We start from the raw sequence: 20312 nt of genomic DNA on the forward strand, positions 1-20312 counted from the left end.
TCGTACAAAATCTAGGTCGAGAAAACGGACTTTGGCCTACACATATCAACAAAATGACAAGACAATACGAACACCAGGGGAGGTAACTCCTAGGCGCCTTCGAGCAGGTAAATGGAGGTTGAGTTACCTCCCATACAGCAGCACGGTCAATATAAGGAACATCGTTTCGCCATAGTAAGTCAACACGTTTATGATGATTTTGACATAAATCCTTGTGCGAAGAAGATCAACGATAGATAAGATGGTAAGTTTCACTGTAGCTGTTTTACCTCCCGAATTTCTGAAGGAGACAGCTCAAGGCTCCTGTATTTTACCACATAGAATTTCTTGTCACGACATTTGGGCACTAAGTGAACCATCAACATCATAGCGTCAGAGTCTGATAGTGACCCAGTGATGTGGCGGGGCCTCCGCGGCTCAGTCGGTTAGCGCGCTAGCGCAGCGTAGTGACCCAGAAGCCGCTCACCAATGCGGTCGCTGTGAGTTCTAGACCAGCTTATGCTGGCTTCCTCTCCGGCCGTAAGTGGGAAGGTGTGCCACAACCTGCGGATGGTCGTGGTCAAATTCGAATAGTGCAAAACGGAATATATATTATAACTGTATTTTAATTCTTATTTCTTATGCGAAGGCTGCTGTTGGCAAATCTTAAAATAACACGAGGTTGAGTAGCATTCCCAAGCCATATTGAAGATAAAAATTTATGGTACAAACCTTCTCTATATTTTGTGAAAGAGAACATATTCTGATTTCTATAAATATTTACTTTATCGCGATGGGAACGATAGTTTGGGCCATACAGGGCAGGTAACACTTACCGAATGGTGAATGAAAGTAATACAAAAAGTAACCTCACTGTATTAAACAACTTTTAAGAACAGAAAAAAAAAACGAAACAAATAAAAAACATTCAGTTTTAATCTTTGTAAGTTTTAATTTTTATGTTTGTTACAGATATTCACTTTAAGTAAAGAGTTTGTGAAGTATCCTTTAATATGACAGGTGTGTCTCTCTCCATTGACAGCATAGCTTTGTATTTTCCATTAACATTACCAGTAGTTAATATGAATGCTAATGCAAGTAAACATTCACCATTCTTCCGTATCTATTGCTATGCCACATGGGGAGGGGTTCAGTCACAGCCTCTAACTGCTTTTAGGGCCTTGTTGACAGTAAGAGGTCCATGACACTTATGTGGTTTTTTTTTGCGGGTTACCGTTGGTTGAAAACCTCTTGTCTTCCACCAGTTTGTTGTGCTCATCTGTGTGTCACATGTGGGAAAGTTCGTCAGTAGCTGGCCAATGATAAGCCAAAATAAGATGTATAAAATAAATATATATAAAGATACTTATTTGGAAATAATGTTGCTTGTTGAGGCTCATTGTATTATCCTGTGAGTAAACAGAATATTAAATTTTTAAGTCTTGCTGGTTTCTTGTTTTTGGTATAAACATACATTGTTCTACAGATGCTATAGTGAAAAAAACAAATCAAAGGAAACAGCTTGTTTTTTAAACCACACATGTAGTTTTAATTTGCAACAATAACAAGGTATTTAAGCTAAAATATAGAAAGGATAAAACTTTCCGTTGTTTATATTTTCCATTTGTGGCATAAGTGCATTCTTGTCAATATGCTAATTTTAAAGATCACTCCTCCACTCTAATATCTCTACCAGACACTGCTTTATGAATGATTTAATAAAACCTGAATCAGAATCTTCAAAACACCTTTGGGATGTCTCCTTTTCAGGTGTGTTACCCATCAGGTACTTTCATTGAACTGGTCTTTACCATATTCAACATGTACATGTAGTTGTTGTCAGTCGTCATTTGTCTGTTTTTTAAACATGTTAACTCCCTGCTTTTGTTGGTGATTTCTCAACGGCTTCCATGAAAATTATATTTTACAGCCTAAAGCTGCTAAAGCCAAAGTTGGACAGAATAAGAAGGTCATTCACCCAAACAGTAGGAAAGCCTGTCAGCTGGCCAGGCAAGTCCATCATGAGGAGAGGGTGGACAGGTAAGGGTTGCTGTCTGTGCATGGCTTTGACTACTGTTCTTAGATGTATAAATTTTCTTCAAACCTTGAATTCATGTAAAATACCAGTCTCAAAATTACTTGTACATGGAACATGTGATATCAGTGTCAGGTACCAAGAACATGTAATACCCTATTTCCTGAACCTTGAAAGAGTAACTTTCAATGCAATTCATGCACATTATACAGATGATTTTGGAGACAAAACCACATTGGTTGGATTGGCCAGTGTCCGGGCTTCAGAAAATGTGTAAATTTGTTTTGTGTAAATTTCGACACAAAGTAAAGCCTTCAAAATATTCTTGAATAAACACCTTGCAAAAATGCAAAAAGGTTGAGGAATTACAGTAAGGATATTACAAATTTTGACCACCATTATATTATCACCATAGGTATGGTGAAAGTAGAGGATGTGAGGGAATGGCCTTTCTGAAGAAACCTTGCTCACTTGTCATGCTTCTGTGCATTCCAATGTGTGAATTTTTGCTTAAACTAATTAACTTAAAAGTTAAGCTCTTCCAAAGTCCCATAAGTGCTCTACCAGTGTTCACTGTTGTATTGAATGGATTATACAGTGTGAATAGTGATTTACAAGAAGCAAGACAACCTTTTTTCTGTGTTCTGTTCATTTGGTATAGTTAGTATTCGTAATAAGGAATCTTCAGTAAAATATTATTTTTATGAAAAAAGCAATTTCTTATCTTTATCTTTTGGGCAGGAGGAAAGATGAAAGATACAAGAAGCTGGAAATGCTCGGTAAGAACAATGTTGTTGTAAGCTCAGATCAGTGTGATATGGCCCATTAACTGTCAGTGAAATCTATCTCAAGTGTATAATAGTCACATGATAAACCCAGAATTAACCAGATGGCCAGAGTTCCCATCACTGATGCAGGCTTATCATACCACCTGAGAAACCTTCTGATTTATTTCTTCTGTTTCTTCTTTTCAGCTGAAAAGTTGAAACATTTTCAAAACTGCTTAGAGGAGAATAAATCTGATTACACAAAGCAAGACCTTCTAGAGATTTTAGATAAGTAAGTACACAGTTTTTTAGCAATGTCTGGTCGATCAAAAATGGCATGATGTTGTGCCAGGTTGAAACGAAATTTGGGGATGAGCTTTGTGATGCAATACATGGTACTTGTACATGTATATCCTTATTAGTACATGCAGGTGATCAAAATGTGATAAGTGGAGAACCCATTATGGTAGTTTTCTGATAGTAATTGACAATACTATGGACCTAGCTGGTAGCTTTCTGGTAGTAATTGACAATACTGTGGACCTAGCTGGTAGTTTTCTGGTAGTAATTGACAATACTGTGGACCAGCTGGTGCATCTAACTGCCGCATTCCGTTGTCATTTAACATGACTGCATTGGGTTTTAACATAATATTTTCAGTAATTTTAGTTGTAGAAGTTATAAAGGTGGTCTCTGTTCTGTGTGACAAGGTGTGAAGAGTCTTTGTAGCTATTTGTAGACATATACCTGTATTCCAAATGATCTTGTTAAATTTGTTACATGTGTTCATTATGGCATCTTGCTTATAGATCTTAATGTACATGTATTTATGAATCTATGTGTTCATTAACCTACATTTATATACATTAATATAGATTAAATCTGCATGTATGTGCTCAGTAAGGTTACTGGTTCATCTTTGTACTTCTGTTTATTTTACCTGCTCATTGTCACTTGTAGATACTTCCATCGGTTTGACAAGGAACTTGAGCAGATTGCCATAGTGAATAGCATAGGGAGTAGGAATGGTCAGCGACATGCATCACGGGAACAGGTCATCCGCTTGACACAAGCAAAGGAGAGGGCAGAATTTGACACAGTTGGGGTTGGTGAGTAGTACAGAATATCTGGAGTAGGCCTATGGGTGCTGATACAGATCTATAAAAGTGTAGAAACTAAGTACAAGGAATGATAGATCTGTATATCAAGTCAGACATGGCACTACACACACTCTCAGCATTTCAAAGGCTTCCAAAACTAAACACACTGTCATCACTGAACACACTGTCAGCACTAAGCACACTGTCATCACTAAACACACTCTCAGCACTGCATACACTCCTCAACACTAACACACTGTCAGCACTACACACACTCTCAGCACTGCACACACTCCCAACACTGAACACACTGTCAGCACTGCACGCACTGTCATCACTGAACACAATGTCAGCACTGCACACACTGTCATCGCTGAACACAGTCATCACTGAACACACAGTCATCCTTGCACACACTCTCAGCACTGCAGGGGGCCTGTGTGGCTCAGTCGGTTAGCGCGCTAGCGCAGCGTAATGACCCAGAAGCCTCTCACCAATGCGGTCGCTTTGAGTTCAAGTCCAGCTCATGCTGGCTTCCTCTCTGGCCGTAAGTGGGGAGGTCTGCCAGCAACCTGCGGATGGTCGTGGGTTTCCCCCGGGCTGTGCCCGGTTTCCTCCCACCATAATGCTGGCCGCCGTCGTATAAGTGAAATATTCTTGAGTACGGCGTAAAACACCAGTCAAATCAATCAATCAATCTCAGCACTGCAGACACTCCTATCACTGAATACACTGTCAGCAGTACACATACTGTCATGACTGAACACAATGTCAGCACTGCACACACTGTCAGCACTGAACACAGTCATCACTGAACACATTGTCAGCAAAGCACACACTCTCATCACTGGACGCACTCCTAATACTGCACACACTGTCAGCAGTACACAGAGTCAACATTGCACACACTGTCATCAATGAACACACTGTCAGCACTGCACACACTCTCAGCACTGCAAACACTCCTAACACTAAACACAGTCAGCACTGCACACACTGTCATAACTGAACACATTGTCAGCACTGCACACACTCTCAGCACTGCATACACTCCCAACGCTAAACACACTCTCTGCAGTTTACACACAGTCATCACTGAACACACTGTCAGTACTGCACAAACTCTCAGCATTGCACACACTCTCAACACTAAGCACACTGCCAATGTATGCTAAGTCAGCGATACACTCTCTCTCAGCATATTATGCTGTACAAGCTGTCAGCACTGTACATACTGTCAACACTGCACACTGTCAGCCCAGCACACTCTGCCAGGTATACACACTATCACTTGCACATAACACTCCGTCAGCATATGAAATTAACACACTCAAAAAGGGTGGTTATGTATTGCCTTGCTCCTCACAAATACTGTTCGTGCTGTGACCAGCTTATTCTGAACATGTAATCAAGAGGTTGGACAATACAAGTTTGGAAATATTTTTGACTCTTCCTATTGATATTTTCACAAATATTGATTTAAGTGTTTTTCATGTATCATGTATGATGTCTTGATTATGACAATACATTTTTTTGCTATTTCAGAAGTTCCTGATTTGCTCAACAAGAAAAATCTTACAGCTATTAGGTAATATCCTTTACATACACTTGTTTTATGTGACAGCTGTACTGACATCCTCTACCTGAAAAATACATAGCAGCTCTTTGATTGGTTGAAGACCAATGCAAATTGCACCAGCTTTTTTTTCTGTTCAATCACTTAAATGGCTCTTTCTGTCTTTGCTATATCACTGTCCACAGCAATAAATAAAATATGAAAGTAAACTTTACTCACAAAACCAGGCTAAGAAGCAAAGAAATGAGTGCAAACATTGATGTCTAATTTTCAAGGTTGATCTAAAGCCAACAACCTGCACATGTGTTGAATTAGGGGGAATCCAGCACCAACAAAACTGACGGTAGTGGTATAAATGAAAAAAAACTTAAATAGCACCAATCAAATAAAGATGTCCGTTGGATTAGTCGTCTGCAGCAGCGGATGACATAGTGCGATTGTTTTCGTTTAGTATTTCTCAAGTAATCATAAGTAAGTGTATGCAAATATGAGTAAAGTTTGAAAAATGCGAATAGTAGTTGTAGCTTACACCCTTGTATATACTGTTACCTAGGGGTAGACATGGAAACCCGGACAGACGGACAAAAGAAGATACTCTTGCAGTAACTACTCTTCCATGGCTTCAGTATTCCAGCAATAAGTGCATTAAGGACAAAGTCATGTCCGACCAATACTACCGATTTATTCTACGTTTAATGGTAATGCACTCATACTAACTGATTAACTGATATATGACGCTGAAGAGTGTGGTCATTAAGTAGTGCTATTGTGTTCTCTTCAGGGAATGGACGGGAGAAGTACGATTTATTCCGAATCTTAAATTACGGCGTGTATTTGCCAAGGACAAGGTAGAGTCGACTCAGTACTCGGAGCAGGCCCAGCTCACCACCACAGACGCTCCAACAACAAACGATGGCCGGCATAATACCTGATCACAATAAATCCTCATTTTGAACACAATAAATATCTATTATGTCTGTTGTCTGTTCAGAAAGTGTATCAATTACCCTGCATCGCTTCACACAGTTAACGAGGAACAGGCTAATCCTCAGGTTAGCCTGTATCCAGCTTTCTTTATCACGGCCGTACGGTAGACAGTTTTGCGCATGGTCCACTGATCGAAAGATTTAGTAGAAATGAGTGAAACGTCATCGGAATTGATGTGATCTTATTTAGAAGTGCTGAAGTGTCGTGGAATGAGGCTTAAGTGAATGGTGCAGGTTCAAACGCAAGGGGCATGACTGAAGTGATAATCGAAGTACGCTGACTGACAGTAATTAGCTGGGACAAGACAGTGTGTCAAAACGTGCACTTAAGCAGGCACTAACCATTGCTTCTTTGTCAGCGTTCTTTCACAAGGAAATAGCAGAAATTTTGTTGAAGTGGAGATTTCACTACCCAACTGAGGTACTGATGGCTTGTATATCAAGCTTGTTTTTGCTAGATGTGATAATACCGGTTGATGTGTGAGTCTAATGGATCGACGGTATTACTTCAGGGCAACCTTCGCCAGCTGATTACGATAAGCCGTTGTTCTGGCCGCAGCTTGCGATCAGCTAAATGAAGTCGCAGTCTCAATTTTTGTACACGCTTGTACACTTTCTCAGGTACTCTGACTTTCTCGAAATATATAGACCTGACTGTCATCACATTAGTGACAAAAATCTTGACAGTCATTTAAATGAAATAAATACTTCCTCTCCTTGGACTACGTGTTATGAGCAAGTAACGTAACGCCCCACTAAGTGCTTGTCGGTCAGTGTTGGGCGAGTGTGATAGGACAAACGTAAACTTAATGTACCTGTCGGCTGGGGTTATGTCAATATCTTTGATGCCGAACGAATTTTTCTGTACAACCCTGGGAGAAAAATCTGTGCAGTACCCATGTCTATAGAATTACATATTGACGTGCTTCTTATGGGTGCTTGACTGAATACATTGCTAATGATGGGTCGCGCAGGAGTGATAATTGGAAGGTTGCTAAGTTTCCAATAGTAACAGCAGAAATGAAATAGTGTGAAGTAATTCATTTATAAACGCTGAAAGTACGTCATTACAAGGAGATAATAGATTTGGAACCCGTAACCTATGGTAATAAGGGTCTCTCTGTGTGTGTTTTTGTAGAACCTAGAATTGGAAATTAGTTTTGCAGTTGTTGACATTTCATATTCCTTATATTGATGAAATGAAATATGTTGGACGATTGAAGGTCTGTGCAATTTTAAACGTACGTGGAGACTATCGAGGGTGTGACTCTGCAAATGACGAGCCAAGGGTGTAACACTTGAAAATCCAGACAGAACCTAACAGAACGCCGAGTCTTGCAACGACGTGATTCGGCAGGCGATGTGCCAAGGACGTAACATTAGAAAGTCAAGGCAGAACAATCCTAACAGAACGCCGAAACTTACAACGACGTGATTCTACAGGTGACGTTCCAAGGATGCAACATTAGGAAATCCAGATGGTACAAAGTACAAACTGTTTATTTATTTATGTGATTGGTCTTTTACGCCGTACTCAAGAATATTTCACTTACACGATATGGCGTGTATTATGGCATAACCCACAACCATCCACATGCAGGTTGCTGTAAGACCCAAAGTTCAATGTCTTTTATAATTATCTATGATAGTATTGTTCGCCCCCCTCCTCCCAAGCCCCCCGCCCCCTTCACCTTGCCAACCCTTAATGTTAAATTTTGTGAGCTAACCAATATAGCTCTCGCCCGGTAGCCTTGCACAATAGACTGTGCACCAATTTCGTATTTATCTACAGGGCATTTGATAACTGAAAGGTCGTGAAAAGACCGTTATTCGCTACTTCGTCCTACAGTACAGGCTGATCCAGTTGCATCGAACTGGAATACATAATCATACAGTGAAAATACGAGCCTATCTTACCACGATATAATGGGAGCATCATTACAATCGTCTACGCCAGGGAATGCATTGTGTACACTGTATACAATGCTAATGGACTTTCGTCCAAATAATCTGGTGTCACACTACCTATATGTAGTCTCTGACGACGTGGATATTCAATCTGAAGCAATCAATCATAGGAAGCATTGCGGGGGATATCTTTCAGATAGCCATTTCCACAGAGAACAAATTGTCAGTTATAAGGCTAGAGTGCTTTTGAGCAATATGGTTACCATTTTCCTGGGAATTTCTGTGCGCATATTTGAAACACCCGGGGAACCAGGAAAGAGGAGAATGTATTGAAAGAAACGGATGTCCGATTGGATAAAAACCTTTCCTCGTGAATATCTGATTGTTTAATTTATTCAAATGCGTGTTTTTGGCTTTATGAGTAATCGCGATATTACCAAATCAGGAATTACAACAAACTCAGGCAGTGTAATAACAATATCACATTCACTTTACTGTGTAGCCGAGAAAGATGTGAACATTACAGCCGTCTGTTCCCTGCTACAGGCTGGCCGTCATCCCCTAACTCATCAAGTCTGAGACTGTCTGCATGCGAGATAAGAGTGAACATCCCAGTAGCTGTGTTAAATATCTGTGCTGAGATCTGCATTTGTAATAATACTATTGCCGTCGGTCTAAAGGACCCCGTGATTGCGCCCATTGGAATCCGGGATTGAGAGACATCTGTGTTACGCACACGCTGTACACCCTAAGGCTTTTAGCCAGCATCGACCATATGCAACAGAAGTCTTCAAAGATATTTCTGTATTACGCTGTAGCGAGGTCAATTTTGATGCCAGTGAATTCGCAATACATCGGGCAGTTGGAAGACAGTAATATCAGTGAGACGGCCTTGTTTACCTTGGTTTTTAGAGGCTACAAGACTGTGATCTCATACCGGGCAAACCTCTTTCTTCATTCATAGAAATAACCCCTTTTATCGATCCTTTAACAATATGTCCTGCTCCCAGGGACGATCTAGTTCAGCAACCAGATGGCAAAACATGTAACAACAAGACAGGCTGGCCAAGACCGGGTTATCAGCAGTGAGCAGTTGTATGACGATGACGAACAGTCTTATAACTGATCAGATGCACTTAAATGGCGATTGACCCTGAACAGTGTTCACGTGGTTCTAACCAAGTCCCCTTTTCGATTCCCTCTATTATCTCGATCTTCCGATTACCGTAGATGTCTTTTCTTCCCTTGTTATTGCAGCAGTGCCAGCATTATACTTCAGGAGGCCACGAACCGCTGATTTCCACAGTTCTCTATTGGTTGTGTATTGATTTGACACTCAACCCCGGCGAATTGCAGGCACATTGCACACTCCAAGTATTCATAGCGTATTTAACGTGACACAGTATAACTTATGGATCTTTCATGTTATGTAACAATAATATATGAATAAATTGCATCAATAGTTGAATAGTTGAGACCTGATATAAAAATAGTTTATGTTCATAAATGGAAAACTGTAGTTGTCAATACTGATCGTTTGGAATATCTCTGCCTTTCGTCGGTCGGCCATCGGACTCCGGGGTGAGTTGTCCTGAGACCAACTTCCTTGTCCCTCCACATTCTCTGCCGAAGCAGCTCCTTCACATTGTACGTCCATGATCACGACTGTACCCCAGGGGAGAACAACGGACTTGTTGACGTCTAGAAGCACGTGGCCGGTGGGCTCCGTGCTCAGAAATCCGCATCCCATCCTGAGTTCTCATCAGGAGGAACATCAACATCTTTTGGATAATTATCAAAATTACTGGAGTCATCAGCGGATTTTACCTGCAGTCAGATTAAGTACATCAAGAAAATAAATGTACATATAGCCACCCCTTTGCACATTATACAGATATGGGCCAAATCTATTTCAAAAACAAACAATTAATTAAGTGGAAACAAAATTCTCTGACACTATGCGTGGTGACCGCAAGAGTTTGCCCTGTGGAGCAGTGTCTTTGAATTTAGCTCTTACTGGCTAGTAAAGGTTTAACGCGGAGAGGTTTGTTATGTACTTGGTGATGTAGGACGTTGTCTTGGACCCATAAGTGAAAGATGAATAAGAAAGGTGACCAGGTGGGCACAGTCGGGCCAAGTCCAACACTTTCAGTTTTGGCAATTCCTGGCTTACTACTGTGTGGTAAGGCAATAGGTAAGGCACTAAATTATTCGGCATGAGTTCAATAGGCCTGCAACATGGCAATAGAGATGCCTTAGCAGCAAGACACCACTATATAAATATGCTGGCATTGGGGCCGACCGACAGCAGGGCGAAATGACTGATGTTATGTTGAAAGGAATATTGAAATCTAAGCAAACAGATCTCGAAGACGGCGTGCAAGTTAGGAAACAAACCCCACTTGGTTTTACGAGTTTTCTGGTCAAACCAGAATGTTTCTGGAACATGATGATTTCCGTCACAATTTGCAAATGTTGTCAGTGTTATATATGCTGCTAAAATGACAAACCTTGGGAACTATGGGCGGCACCACACTTTTGCTTTTCAATCCCTCCCAGTCAAATCCTTGGAACCACCTGTGTACAGAAATGATGAGCAATGCATTGAGAGGCCTGCATACAATCTTGCCTTGGGGTATTACGAAGTAAAAAGCGAATTCTGTAGTAATATTTCAAGTGGAAGTCATGTACGATGTGAAGTATCCAAAAATCTTGCGCACAGGGAAACCTCAGTTCTATATCACTAGCCATGAAGTCAAGAAATTACTCCCAGATTTTGAAATACTGTTGTACAAAGACGTATCAATGCCCGATTGTACAGGTCTGGCGAAAATGGCAAATGTGCTATCATGGCAGGTCGGAAAGGCTTCACGTTAAAATCCACATGAGTCCATGAATAAAAGATTAGGAGATATTATAGTCCTGCAATATTCTGTGCATAGAAGACTGGATAAATATAACAAAACAGCTCTGGAGATTCATTTAACTGATAAGGTGTGATACACAATATTTTCCACGTCCACGATATTGCTTAAAACGTCTTGGGTGAAAGATAAGATGGATATTTGGCATTAAGCCAGTTGGCCAAATAGTGTTGCTTTTCTGTCCACTTCAGCTCAATGTAAACTGTTAATATGAACTTACTTGTGCTTTTTTATGTCGCTGATCCCGTTTTTGCCGTAGCCCAACCTTTCGGCGGCGTTATCCCGACACACTTTCTTAATCAGGTTGTGGGCGTTTCGACTTATCTTCTTCGGGAATTCTATCACATCTATGCCCTTCAGGATTATGTTGTACGTTTTCATTGGGTCTGAACCAGAGAAAGGCGGGCTGTGGAAGATATTGAACAAAACAATCATAGATAACCCAGCTTTATCACTGAATACCTATAGCACCGAAATGCGTTTCCCCGTCTATTGGTCTCAACCTGACCAGATCGTGGGGTTATCTGCAGCTTAAACGACTCGCCGGACTCGTAAACTACCTCGCTTTTAGCAGTTTGAATGGAATGGAAGGCAACAGACAGAGTTTTGTGGGAGTACATAAAATATTCATGCCGACTGAAGACGCTGTGAGTCGGAGTGGCGAAAGGTAAGCGGTTTACCTGCCCGTGAGAAGTTCAAACATAAGTATCCCCAAGGACCAGTAGTCGGCGGCGTGGTCATGACCCTTATTCAAGATGATCTCTGGGGCCACGTATTCCGGGGTGCCACAAAACGTCCATGTTTTCCGCCCAGAGCCGATCTTCTTGGCGAACCCAAAGTCAACCTGTAACACACAGGACAAGCACATACCGCGTTAAAGCTTGTGTTTTGCTATTCCACTGAACGCGAGCAGCTAATCGCTGTAACAGAAGCAATGATTCCTTTCCAACGTGCACAACTACACACATATGTATATTAAAAAGAGACCAATGAATGGTTCCCGGACAATGATGCAGTGACGTTGTATTGCTGTGGATGCTAAGGCCTATATTTTTCTAGCCACTTATTAAAAAACCCTCTTGACCGGCATAACTCTGTCTACATTGCGTGTCACCACCAGATTGGTTTTCTGTGAAAAATGCGATCAGCCTAATGTTTTTAGGAGGCCATTATAAATCGATCCATCAATTACCCCACCACTGAGGTCGTTAACCAATCAGGCAGTGAAACTGCCCCCAGGTTTCGGGACATTCGTTCGCTTCACATATTTACGGAGACAAGATATACACTGACCAACTTGATATAGCCCGAGTTGTCAAGCAGTAGATTCTCCGGCTTGAGGTCACGGTAAATGATGCCTTTACAATGCAGATACTGGAAGGCTTCAAGGACACAAGCCACGCAAAACCGGGCTGTGTTGTCGTCAAAGCTCCCTCTGGAAAGAAAATGACGCCAAGTATAATTTATTATCCAGTTTCACAGCGGGTTAGATATGTACATGTATATGAGTAGATTTAATTTCCAACACCGATAAATCGAAACCAGCGAATTTATTGGCTCCAGTGAGATTCGAACTCAAAACTAGCTCCACTATTCAATGATGTATTCCTTGAAGATGATGATAATTTGCTTTCAGCGAGTCGCTGTCCTTAAAAATGTAAGCCGTTAAATTAAATTAAACATTTCTTCATTTCTTCCATTTATATAGGAAACCTTTATGTCATAGACCTAACGGAATTGCACTCTCACACAGAAATCATCCATATTTCGGTCGTCCATCTTTCTATTCGTTATAAAATATTCCTATAAGCTGACCAGTATGAATATGTTTTTCTGAGTATTTCCAGCAAAAGTATAAGGTAACCGGAGCCTGAATTTCCAGTTGTGTACAAGGAGTATAATCTTAGGTGGAAATGGGGAAACACTAGCCATATGGACTAGCTTCAGAACTGCTCATTATGTGGGTGAAGAGACACCTGTTACAGATCAACACTCACCGGTCTCGTAAAATTGTCCATAATTCCCCGCCTAGACATACTTCCATCAGCATATATACGTACTTTCGATCTTTAAAAGTTTTATATAATCTGGAAAAATAAAAATAATTTTATCCCAACAGTCAAGGGATTCATTGATATGCCACTTGCACAACAGATTCTTCATAAAAGGCCACAAGGTTGTCAAAGACGATCCATCTTTCCACAATTCTTAGCTGAATGTGAGCCAGGGATTGCCTGCCGACTGCTGCTCAATGATTGATTGACTATTTAAATCAGATGTTTTTTCTGTATATCTTGACCCATAGTGTATGGAATGCCCATCGGTGTATTGACGTTTAAACTGGCTGCATCACGATGCCTTCCCCACTCCTAATGAAAACACAGTGTAAGAAATAAGACTTCCCAAGGGTAAAAACCTTTGTTCTTCAAAATAAAACACTGTTCCTACATGACATTTATTCGATCGGTGTCTTGTTCCGCGAGTATGCAACAATATTTCAGTTTTATGACGATGCTTCACGTTTCTGGGTGGACAAAACTAGGCAGGCCTCAGACAAATCAAGCAGCGCCCACCCATATATACCTATGCAAACATTCACCCACCCATCCATCTTATCCACTGGGAGCTTCTATTGTGTTTAACTTAGTGCATTTAGACAGAGAGTTTTTCGCTCTCTGAGTTGTCTTTATTTTCGTCACGTCGAGTAGTGTAAATACGGACATGGCAAGTCGTCAATACCTCTCGAGTAATGCAGAGATAGTGAAACTGAACCAACTGAACTCCGGCGTCTATTTGGTCGATATTTGCATCCGCGTAGTACACGGCGAAATGTCATAAACCCGTCATAGTACGAGCTTCTCAGACATGCATCTATGCTTGTAATACGAAACTGGTATCACATGACACTTTTTCTGATGTTTAATTTTCATCATTTGGCACACAAGTGCTGGGTAGGTGGTAAGGGTGTTATATTACTGGTTTCGCCTTCTATTCGCTTTAACCGGCCCCGAGTTGGAGCAGTAGATCCAGGGTCAGTTCTGGGTCGAGTCACATCTAAGACTTTAAAAGAGGAAGTTGCAGCTTCTTCGCTTGACGTTCAGCATGAAGGGGATAGTGCAATGACTGGTTGACCCAGAATCAGTATAATGGTTAAGGAGGGGTTGCTTACTTGCGTTAGGTAAGTTGTCTCAGTGAAGCAGCACTAGATAAAAGAGCGGTGGAAATCCGTTCTGCAACAAGGAGGCGCATTACATGCATTCTACGCATTCCTTCGTCATCATATGACTGAAAAATTGTTAAGTACGACGTTAAACCTCAAGCCCTCACTCACTCTATTCACTTTGCTTCTGTACTTGGGATCACTAACTCACTTACCTGGCTATAAAAGGCGACCTTGTCTCCAACATTATCTTTTTTTCGGAATAAATATGCTCCTGTTGTCGTGTTTCAACTATGTGTTTCTTTTTTAAACATTTCAACGCAAATGTCTTGCTCTTGTCTGTAGCCAGCTGCACCTGTGAACAGATGACGGCTACTACATTAATACAGTACCACGGGACTTGCCAAATCCCAACGAACGTTACAATTACCTCGTCTTATGCTGTAAATTACACCGGGCTTTTCGCAAAAAGAGCCGTTAAGTCTGTTTCAGTGCCAAGCTCTCTCCAGCTGGCAGAACGATTAGAACTAATTGTTTTAAACTTGTTCATCTCCATTTAATACACCCCACAAGGCATGGCGAATGAATACAACTGACACACCATGGAGTATGTAAATTACGGTTCTATATCTGCTCACACGACATGTAAACTGAACCTTGAAAGTTACAACATATGTTATATACTAGCACACCCTGTCGGATCTCCATACTAAGTTTGTACAACCTCCAAGTATGACATGAGCTGTGCAAAAGTTACAGCAAATGGATTCTATACACCCACTATTAAAAGGTGATATATACAGCCTTGAAGCACACAGTCTGGCAGTCAAACACAGACGTACCAACTCGACACGACCAAAACCTCCCATGCCAAGCGTTGCTATGACGTCCAACTCCTCCAGCCGCACGCCCACGAACTCCTGGTCGATGGTCTCGCGGACCGGAGACAGCGGGGATTCTCCTCCTGACCCGCCACTAGTCCTTCAAAGGAAAAAAATGGACATTTTACAAATGATGAATTATGTATGGCAGTGGTCTACAGACAATGATGTATGTATGCATGCAGATAATATATACAGGTAAACATACAAACAACGTGTACAGACACAGATGGTTGAGACGATGAGAACATGTACAACTGTAAATGGTGATATCTACAGTCAGGAACGTACACAGGTCGGCTGGAATCTGGCGTGATGTATTTGGACAGTCGCCAATGTCTAGATGCTGGTAGATGTTGTGAGTACGAGGTGATGTTTTGGCGATGATGGGGGACATAGATATTTGAATGATGTGCACAAACAAGGGCACAGTACAGGCACATGTACACATGGAGATACAGACAGGCTGGTACACATGGACGTACAGATTTGTACAAAATTACAGATACGGTACAAACATATATTAACATATATTTAACACAAAAATCCTCTCAAGTGAATACACATGAAAAAAAGGGATAATGATGCATATACAGGCAACATGATTTAATGTATGTAGACAAAGGGATATGACCGATGGGAACAGTTGGGATACAAAAGATTTACATAGACACTGTCATGCAGCACGACTATGCAGTGGTGAAGGTATGAAGGCCCACTCATGTGTTTTAATTACGCTGTGTATATTCCTGCGTATATTTATGTCCATCGTGTGGGAATAACAGGGCTTTAAAGAATGGAATTGATTATTTTTGTTGACATTACAGTACAAAAAGATATAAAGTAAATTCATTTCTGTCACAGCTTTAAGCATTCGATGTGTTTTCAACAAACCAAAAGACTGGCAATCAGTTGCGTTTAAATAATAATGGGACCATGGCAGTTGTTTTTTTATAGTTCATGTAGTATCCAGAAATTATACCCTGCACGTTCCTGCCAATTATTACGCCATATAAAACCCCGAGCAGCATAATATGACAGAATGATTGAAGTAAAGGGGACTTCTTTCCCAAATGACATTGTCCATATGACGCACAGTGAATAACATCTGCAGACACATTTCCGTTAAGTTCTTACTTAATCTGAGCGAATAAAACTCTGATCGATATCGTATAAGGGAGATAAACTCGTGGGTTATTCAATGGCAATACCACAGGCGCCTCAGCGTCGGATTACGCATGGCTTCCGACAAGCACCACGGCGATAATACAGGTCTGTACTCCGTTACCTAGTGATGCATTCAAAGAGAGAATAGCGAAGGTATACTACTCAGGGCCATGGTAAAATTAATTGTGTGGAATTCACCTGAACGTATTGAAGATACTGTCATAAAAGGATCCAAACAAACAGGTACCCTCGCATATTTTTGCAACCGTATGTTATTATCTTGCTACATTAAGTGTGTATGTGCTAGCAGGAAAGGACTACATGTACAGGCAATTACTTTACCTCTGAGCACCTCTCGCTTGGTCGCCATAATCCTTGTCCCTCAAATCCTTCAAGTTACCGATTAGTTTTATAAAGGCACTGGAAAAACAAAACAAATTAACAACATTCACAATGGAATTCAGATGAGGTGAGACAGTTGGGGACGGATGAATCAACAGGTGCTCTCCGCCCATACATCAATGCCCTTGACTGGCGATAATGGTAATGGTACCGGTAACCTGCATATTCATGGTTTACTTTATTTTTTATTTATGTCAATAATTTACTTATTTATGCAGAATAACATGCTTTCATTTTTGTCTTGCATTCGTGCAGAAAGATAATGAATAAAGTGCAGTCTAGGCTATTCGCGGAAGAATTCATACAAGCTGCAATTTCGATGACGTCAGTACTCAAAAGCCCTGTTCTCTCCTCTTCTAAATACAATTGAGTGATTTTGTATGAAGCTGTGGAACACCATCAAATGTCTATATTCACATAAAAATGGAAAATTAAATCTTGTCAGGTTATGAACGGTGTGGGATTTTCACAATTAACTTTCGAAACGCTTAGTCATCAGGCGAGGAATATGCCTTCCCTGTATTTACCACTGCTATGTACGTTACTGAAAACGCACTTCCTATAAACATGGTGAAGTTAATAGACCAAGGTCACATGCAATGTAATATAAAAACTGTAAGAGTGAATACGTTATTAAACAATTTGCAACTGTGAAGAAAATCCTGCCAAGAAGCATAAGTACTGAACCCACCACATAAAATAATATGTTTAAAGAGTAAGCCTCCTGGACTTCAAGTTTGGCCAGTGATGCTGCGAAGATAGGCCTTTTCTGTTCGGTTCTTAATATGACCCTGAGGCGAACAAGCCAATATGTAAACCGCCACATACACATTACATTCACTCACATAGCTAAGTGGATGGATCTTATCTTGGTCCATAACACTGACATCACCAAAAGCACATTATTCAGTTAAGGGAAATAGTCAAGCTTAGGTGGTCAAGGCAAACATTATTTTTGTTATTTTGAGTTTAAACCGTCAGCTCCGAGTTGCATGGCATTTATCTATGGATATAGCTTTAACCGCCGTCTGTTTAATGATCCCTAACATTAGTGCCGATCTCTCGGCACTAATGGGTTTAGGAACTCGTAATTGGAAACCGCAATTCGCAAAGTATCAGGTGGAGGATCCTGTGTAAGCGTTCAATCTGGCGATTTATAACTAATCGAATGAAGGTACTGTTCTTCATATATGAAATGTTTGGTTGAATGTTTGTAAATGGTAGTCCAAGTGTAGCAGCGTCAACAGGGATTATGCAAAGACTGTAAGAAAGTCATCGAAAACCTAACAAAGAAGCTCACTGACAAATAGTGGACTCGAAAGTCAACTTTGAGTCTTGTTCGCTTTCTTGGTAAGAACAAAAATCACATATGTGTTAGTGATGAATAAAAATCTGTTCCCAAATTCGGCCAGGAAAAAGCATTTCACTACTATAGGTTTCAGTTGTTATCCTTAATCCTGTGCATGTTTGCTTAATAATGGTAAGTCTAAGGATGTACGTGGAAAGTATATACCGACCGGATACTTAAGTGACTAAACATGACGTGTGCGTATGGGTTGGTTGAAGTCCAATTGAGCTGTTAGTCTCTTCCTTCCTGAGTCACAAAAGTTTACCATTCTGGGAGAACAACATTTAACCCTTGACTCTATCAAGTTGTACCTAATCTTACTGTGGCAACTCTTTATCGATGCGGGGACAAGGAACGAGCTCTTTGGAGTTAATGCACGTATTTGTGTATTGTGGGTTATGTACTTACTCCCTGTCCAGGGTCAGGCACTCTACTCCCGGTGGAAGGGCTATCACATTGGCCGTCCTACGATCCTCACTGTGTAAGATAATCAGACACAGTCAGACAAACAAATACACGTCACCATAACAATGTACTTAAAGGGCTTAATTTTCTTGTTTCTCTCTAATACTGATTCTAAACTCGACATTGCAGCAATATAAAAAATGCAGAAACTAAAACACCTTCATAAAATGTTACAAATGTCCATAAAACCTCCAAAACCAATCCGTATTGGGTTTAATTGTCCTGATTATACAGCCATTGCTGTATTTTACATCATCAAGCGTATTGAATTATCTGTTAGTGTGTGTAAAACATGTATTGTGTAAGACTTATTATAAAGATTAATGTTTCATGCTAAGAAGACATAAATCATCAGTAATTTTCCGATATGACTAGTATGTCGACTTTATGTTGGTACACATTTGTACTGTAACCTTATGCTCAGATGTTCATCGCAAATATTAATATAAACTTTCCTGATCATGACAGATCATACCTAAGCAGAGCTTTTTCACCGAAATAATCACCAGGTGTTTTCAGTCGACGAATTTCCTGGGGTTCTGCATGTCCTTGAAGCTTTTGTGTGACCTTCACCTAAATGGAAACAAAAGTATGGTTACTACTGAATCTTTTGTACAGGCCTTTCTGTCCATTTATTTTTAACATTATTGATTCTTTGATACCAGAAGAGATCGGCTCAACTGGCAGCAGTGCTACATCAGTCCACTCAAGACATACATGGTTGAGTAAGCAAAATGTTGGTATTCAAACACCCTTTGAACAAACATTCTTTGAATATAAAAGAGCTGATAAACAAAAATAAAAGTTAAAAAACGCGGTGGAATGAAAGAAGACCAAGAGAGCATGCCATTGTGCACAGATATTGAAAAATAGAAAAAAAGTACTGTGATTAAGTATAATGTGAATGCCTACGGGAAAAAGGCTTGGCGTTTATTCCAAGATTGAATGTCTTCATTTGGCTGTGGTTGTCCGTTCGCCTGAATATAAAAAGGCTCTTCAAGCACTTATCAAGCCTCCGAATCAATTGTAACAAAGACAAAGTTTTATCATTCCCGAAGCATATCGTCTAAAGAGATCCTAATCAGAGACGAATTCAGTCGGAGGAATCAGAAGCTTTTGATCACCGCACAATCATCTTAAGACGACAATCATTTGTTCTCACACAGCCTCAAATTCCATTCTTGTAGTGAAGATACATAAGGGTTCAGAAAAAAGCATTTCATGGAAACGCTTACTATTGATTGAGAAGGCGTTAGCGTATCAGTAACACAAACTACCTGTCACAACACTGACGTCTTCATATTCCAAACCATAATTGTCCAGACGCACTGTTTTCGGCATTCTCAGAACTATGTCCTCTATACTTAACACTATTATTGAACCTGGCAGTTTAAAACATGATCGCAGGCTATTATTTGTTGTCCAGTGGACATCTTTCTTGTCTTGCAAACGCCTCTAAAAGCTTTACGGGAATAACGGCACTGTTGACGAAGAAGGAGGAATATGCGGAATCATGCCAACGAAGTCTTGTATAGGTCAACCGTACTCTTCTCTTGTTTAAAAGTGTCTTTCGAGAGTTGATGTAAATACTTATTTAAACAAGGATCTGCCTCT

General features: G+C 40.5%; 2 protein-coding genes across 2 annotated transcripts in view; one reads left to right on the forward strand and one right to left on the reverse strand.

Annotated features, from left to right (window-relative positions):
- The first annotated feature begins 15 nt into the window (after positions 1-15).
- Positions 16-6415, forward strand: LOC135461461 (translation machinery-associated protein 16-like). The gene is made up of 7 exons (XM_064738574.1): positions 16-244; positions 1910-2019; positions 2756-2793; positions 2989-3073; positions 3742-3890; positions 5427-5469; positions 6239-6415. The coding sequence occupies exons 1-7, from the start codon at positions 242-244 to the stop codon at positions 6387-6389; spliced, it is 579 nt and encodes a 192-aa protein (XP_064594644.1). The 5' UTR covers positions 16-241; the 3' UTR covers positions 6390-6415.
- Positions 6416-8818: 2403 nt separating this feature from the next.
- LOC135468197 (cGMP-dependent protein kinase 1-like) overlaps positions 8819-20312 on the reverse strand; it is a 55902-nt gene continuing 44408 nt past the window's right edge. Inside the window, exons 8-18 of the mRNA XM_064746316.1 lie at positions 19174-19271; positions 18642-18710; positions 16826-16903; positions 15278-15416; positions 14651-14790; positions 13273-13362; positions 12569-12710; positions 11956-12119; positions 11496-11681; positions 10862-10928; positions 8819-10178 (exon numbers count right to left, since the gene is read on the reverse strand). Coding sequence (XP_064602386.1) covers positions 10083-10178; positions 10862-10928; positions 11496-11681; positions 11956-12119; positions 12569-12710; positions 13273-13362; positions 14651-14790; positions 15278-15416; positions 16826-16903; positions 18642-18710; positions 19174-19271 — 1269 coding nt within the window. The 3' untranslated portion in view covers positions 8819-10082. The remainder of the gene's footprint in view (positions 10179-10861; positions 10929-11495; positions 11682-11955; positions 12120-12568; positions 12711-13272; positions 13363-14650; positions 14791-15277; positions 15417-16825; positions 16904-18641; positions 18711-19173; positions 19272-20312) is intronic.

Source organism: Liolophura sinensis, chromosome 1, assembly GCF_032854445.1.
Source record: "Liolophura sinensis isolate JHLJ2023 chromosome 1, CUHK_Ljap_v2, whole genome shotgun sequence".
Classification (NCBI taxonomy): domain Eukaryota; kingdom Metazoa; phylum Mollusca; class Polyplacophora; order Chitonida; family Chitonidae; genus Liolophura; species Liolophura sinensis.